The sequence below is a fragment of the Centruroides sculpturatus genome, unplaced genomic scaffold, assembly GCF_000671375.1.
Source record: "Centruroides sculpturatus isolate CEXI.00-Female unplaced genomic scaffold, Cexi_2.0 scaffold1214, whole genome shotgun sequence".
In the NCBI taxonomy this organism is placed as follows: Eukaryota; Metazoa; Arthropoda; class Arachnida; order Scorpiones; family Buthidae; genus Centruroides; species Centruroides sculpturatus.
In genome coordinates this window covers 39,778-45,777 of record NW_019385996.1, presented here as the reverse complement: position 1 = coordinate 45,777, position 6,000 = coordinate 39,778, and the positions used below count along the sequence as shown (strand labels likewise).

The following is a 6,000-nucleotide window of genomic DNA, read 5'->3' as shown; positions in this document are numbered from 1 at the left end:
TTCAAAAAATATCTCTATATATGCATTTGTGAACTGTTATTTACGATATTTGTAATAATTTTTGTTTAATCACTTTATTTTAACTATTTTTTGCTAATTATGTATTTGCTTGAACTTTGTTAAAATCTTAACTGTATCCCGAACAACAACTGAAGTTGGAGGAGGAAATTCACCTATTTTACCGATCTAAGGATTCCCCTTTTCCAAATTTTAATATCAACTCAAAATAATTTAAAAAGACAAATTACAATAAAATGGTTTATTATCCAACTATCAGAAATTTCACAACATGCCAAGGAAGAGAGGAAGAAGCAATTAAATAATTAAAATTGTAAAGGATTAAAAAATATATATAAAAATGGGGAATATCGCACTTCTGACAATCGCTGCAAGTGTGTGGGCTAGATTTGGAGAATCCATGCTTCTCACATGGACAACTGTATGTGGCTAGCTCATGCATCGGAAAACCTACTGATTTATTCATGTAAGCACCAGACGGAAAAACAAAAAATATTGTGTATCCACAAGCACTCCAATAAATAAATAGAATTGAAATGACACTTTGAAATGTTTTCCCAACGAAAATGAATAATAATAATAATATAATAATAATAATAAGTTTCAATAAAAATGATAAAATGTAAATTGAATTTTTATTATAACGAGTTTGCTTGAATTTCGTTTCTTTTGAGATTGCAGCAATGCGCGACAGGTAAGCTAGTATATAAATATAAAATTACTTAGGGTTTGTATCTTCTAAATAAATATTGGTAAAGACACAAGTTAAGCAAAATCTTATTCCTTGTAAGCAAATGTAATACAAATCAGCAATATATAAAAGAACGTTATCAAACTGATGCAGCAAGCTGGTCTTTGCTTCTGCTGGGCAGTGTGTAGCTGTTCAATTGCCATTTGCACCAATTAAGCAAGTTTTTCTTCTAGATTATTTGATATTTTAAATAATTTAAACTTTTTAATAATCAATTTTACTGTTATAATTACCCAATTGAAATTGTAACATTTCAGTTCTAGACTATTTGTTGTTGTTGTTGTTGTTGTAATAATACTTCCAGAAGGACACTGACACAAATGCTGATAATGAATCAATGTTTTTAGAAAATCTTAATTATTATTAAGAACCTTTAATATAAAGGTTCATTATTCAAATCTTTAATATTAAAAATATTAAAATATATATTGGAAATAAGACCACTTAATTGAAGAATATGTTGAGCCATTTATCATCAATGTTTGTGGAATTTCAGATATTAATAGTAGTGAAAATGATTTTGGAATAACAGAAATTCCCAAAACACTTTAACTTGGCTGTGCATAATTTTAAAAAGTCTTCAGAGTTAAAACATTTTAATAAAGGGTAACCAATTTGATAAAATAAATGCATATTATGAATGAAAATTAAAAAAAATATATATTTTGCTGAAGTTTAATTCTTACTTATTACATTTGATGAAATGGACCAAAAAGCTGATTATGTCAATAAAAAATATAATATAATAAAGGCCAAAATATTTAAAATATTAACCAAACAAATAGGTCACAAATAGTGTAAAATTAATGTTAGAAATCTTAAAGTAACATTAAACATCTTTATTTGTTTATTGAAATTTATAATTCTAAACTTATTTTATTATTATTATTTTAAAAAGTAATAAATGTACAAGCTACTAACAAGATGGAAAAACAACTACTGTTGCATCATGTGTTTTCCACTCACTAAAGCGATCAACCAATCATACAGAATCACCTTGAATTTTTATTCTCTCACCAAATGTATTATAAGTTTATTAAAGTGACAGAAACAGTTGCCATTCAACTATTGCAATGCATTTTAAAGAATAAGATGAAAAAGGAAAACTGACATTCCAATCCCTACATACTTAATAACATTAAGAAGATTCCACACTTAAGACAGACAATAAAATATCATCAGTACACTTGGACCTGGAAGATAACATAAAGTAACGTGTAGTAAGTACAGATAAATAACTGATAGCTAACTGAAATACAGTGGCTAATTGGTAAAATGTAAAGATAGTTCTAGCTCAATCAAGAAATATCCCTTCTGAATTGTTGAAGATCTCATTACAACCAATACCTATAATATTCTCCATCAAAAGATGAAAGATAAAGATGAACATCACTCAACTAAAGGAGACTTAAAAAAGAATTGTATATGTTAAACCTGACTCATTATTTTGTTACAACTTAATAATAAAAACATATGATAAAAATTTTTATTTATTAGTTTGCCATATAAATTTACTAAATACTTGCAGTAAATTTACAAAGATTCTGAATTAAATTATTTAGCAATTCTTTTTTATTTACAGTTCAAACACTGTTTAAAATGGCAATTTTAATTTGAAATGTATTTAGGCTTCAGATCTGAAGATGAGATGTCTCCAAAAATGTTTAGTCTGGTATTAAAAATAGGCTTCTTAAAAACAAATAATGTACAATATTAAGAAGCCAAATGTATATATATATACAGACAACCTCCCAACTTTCAGACTAAAGCATTCCTAAAAATGTATACAAAAGTGAATTAATGAGATGCATGTTATAGAAAAAATTGATCCATTCCTAAAGAGCTAAAAAGAAAATTATAAAAGTCTCTTATTAAGGTAGGAAGGTTTTATTTTTTATTGTGAATATGTTACAGTGCATAAAATATTATTTAAAATATTAAAACCATAGATTAAACAGAAAACAGAGAATAAAATTTAATTTTAATAGTTTGCTTTTATGGAAACCAAACCTGCTGGGAAATGACACTCCATGATCAGCTTGAAATTTTTGTTTCTTGTCCAAAAATATATTCAGTGTTCACATTTGGCAAATAAAATATGATTTACAGATATCAAACTATTAGGTATGAAAGTGCAAACTGAAAATTTTATTATTTGTTTCTGTTTAAATTTGAACCAAAATAAAAATCTCAAATCAGTTGCAAATGGTTAACTTATGAAAATGGTATATACAAATAATGATATATTTCTTTTTATGTTGTATTTTAAATTGCAGAAATATTGTTGAAACTGCTTACAAGAATTATAATCTGTGCTATTGACAGTAAATTTTTTAAACTTAATCTAAATTTATTGATATAAACAAATTGTCATTAATCATATTTCTCTGCATTTAAAATGTATGAAATATTTTAATGAAAATTACATTTCATAACAGTGCATATAAAAGGTGTGGGTCAAAAGTTCTTGGAAAAATTTCTTCTCTTCTATTGACAACACTGATGAGACATGCTTAGTATGATGTATAGTATACAGCACCATATTTACTATCTGTTCAGTGTAAGTGGCAAACTTCTATGGTTTATTGCCAATTTGCTGTGAATTTCTTTTAGTATAGGCATATTGAAGCCATCAGTTGAAATGAACAACTTAGTAATCTTTTGACTGAACAAAGTATTAATGTAAAGTTCCTTGTTAAACTTGGAAAGAAGAAGTCCAAGATTTGTGAAATGCTGCATTCTATTTATGATGAAGTGTAGAGCAGACACAGCAGAAGAACCAGGACCTAAAAAAGTGCAAAAAGCCCAATCAAAAATCAAGGTAATATTATTGATTTTTTGACATTTGATGTGTTGTGCATCATGAATTTGCTCCTGATGGTCAGATGATATTTTGAAAAACTACATTGTTATACTGAAAAATTAACAAAAAAAAAAGTATATAGTGATTTTCCATGAACTTTTTACCCATACCTTGTATTTATGTTATTCTGTAATGACACTGATTCTTTGTTTAATCATCCGTATGCAAGTAACATATTTCTCCATAAAATGAATTTGAAAATTAGCAAGTTAATCATACTTACATCTGTTGACACTTTTGTATGAGTGGAGTTAGAAGATGAGAACGCATGGGAGTAGGCAATGGTGTAGATGCAGATCTGGCCAAGTAATGTCCTGCTTCTAGTACAATTTCATGTAATATAAAAGGACTGGCTACACTATTGACTGTACAAATACAAAATTCCTGCAGGTATGATGTACCTATTATAAAAATTTTTAAANTTGAGTCAGTTCTCAAAAATTTTTCTAGCACACTTTGTTTACAAAATTTAAAATTTATTAATATAAGTTATTTTACATTCTAAATGGCTGTGGGTGTAATAAATCTTTGTACAAATTAGTTTCTTCTCATTTTTTAAAACATACTTTCATATTTGTATCCATTTATCCATGTTTTGCAGTGCACCAGTGTGCATCAGCATAACCACAACACACCTGAGAACCACTGCATTAAGTTATTTGTCATTTATTTATTATTGAAACTTAAAAATGGAGTTGCAGAATACCATATTTATGCATGTGTTCCCTGAACTTTTTTAAAACAAAATTAGGGTGTGGCCTATACTCGAGATAATGGATAGTTTTAAAGGAATTTAAAATTAGGCAAGCTGCTGCAAGAGAATGGGAATCAAGAAGCAGGAAGAAAGTTTGATACAGAGGAAAAAAATGTGCAGCAATGGATTCAAACAAGACACTCTTGGGAAAATATCACAATATGATAATCATTTCACAGAAAGACAGCAAAATATTCCAACCTGGAAGCAAATCTGTTGACATATCCATGAAATTCAGGCAAATGGATTTTCTGTGTCTGTTGAAATGATTTAGTTTGAAGCTTGAATGATTGCCCAAGATATTTCATGGCATAACATGAGCTTGTGATTAGGTGCTGAATTTCAATAGTGCCACTTCCAACTTAAACTTCACTGTGTAACTCTTTCTCACTCAACCTATATTTAAAATGCAATGAGCAGACACCCAACAATAAGCATTAACCATCACTAGGTTTGGAATTTGCATGTTGCCATATTTCTGTATACCTGCATCTCTACTCTTATCCATTGACAAAATTTTGAGATTTTTATTTTTTCCAAGTATAACATTTCAGAAACGGGGTGCACAGCTTATACATGCATAAATAAGGTATTATTACAAACTTTTAAAAAAATCAATTACTTCAGCTCTCATACTATACAATTCTATAAATAAGCAAAGAGGAAGGAGTAGCCCAAGATTACAATTCTTGGACCACTCCTTCCTTTCTTATCAGCAGACTACTTTTTCCCAATTCTATCACCGCATACAAAATTATAAATCTGTCAAATAACAGCTCTTTGACAAGAGAACATTGCCGACTTCATAAATTGCACTTTCCAAAAGCCAGAACTTTTATCTATGCTCAACAAAGTTGACCTAAATACTTTTCTGACAGTGAAGTACACAATTTATGAATGTTTTTGACTACATTCACTAGCCTGTTTCAGATCTAACTGGAACTTCTTATTTTTCAAAACATGGAATGCCTCAATGGTCTAAAACATATTGGAATCTTTTCAAATTAAGCAATCAACTGATAATGTTTGTTAATTTTAATTTTGGAACATATGTCATCAAACATAATAAGGCAATTACATAATTTAAACATATTCCAATATGTTTTAGACTATTGAGGCATTTTATTTTTTTGAAAAATAAAAAAGAACCAGTTAGACCCGAAGCAGACTAGTCGAAAACATTTATAAATCATGTACTTCACTGCTGAAAAAGTAATTTAGTAAAATTATCAACTTCATTTCTAATTGCTTGTTTTCTTTCTTACCTTTTGATAAATAAATGATCATTGCTAACACAAAATATATATAATAGAAATTTTTTCTTTTATTGAAATTTAGCAAATAGAAAAGCAACTCCATTCAGATCAACCACAAACTTATATAAATGGTTATATCATACTCTCTCCAAGCTGCACAAATTGCCCATTTTTCTGGACAATAATTATTAAAATTTTACACTAAAATATATCAAATAAATTGATTAGGAATTTAATCAATATTTTTAAAAAAGTCAAAATACAGTGGTACCTCAGGATACGAAATTAATCCGTTCCGAAACTCAGATCGTATCATGAAAATGTCGTAAGGTGGATCATCTTTTCCCATACGATTACA

General features: G+C 28.2%; 1 protein-coding gene across 1 annotated transcript in view; it reads right to left on the bottom strand.

Moving 5' to 3' along the window:
* LOC111612995 (zinc finger SWIM domain-containing protein 8-like) overlaps nucleotides 1-6,000 on the bottom strand; it is a 54,445-nt gene that overhangs the window by 11,199 nt on the left and 37,246 nt on the right. Inside the window, exon 9 of the mRNA XM_023354291.1 lies at nucleotides 3,856-4,033. Coding sequence (XP_023210059.1) covers nucleotides 3,856-4,033 — 178 coding nt within the window. The remainder of the gene's footprint in view (nucleotides 1-3,855; nucleotides 4,034-6,000) is intronic.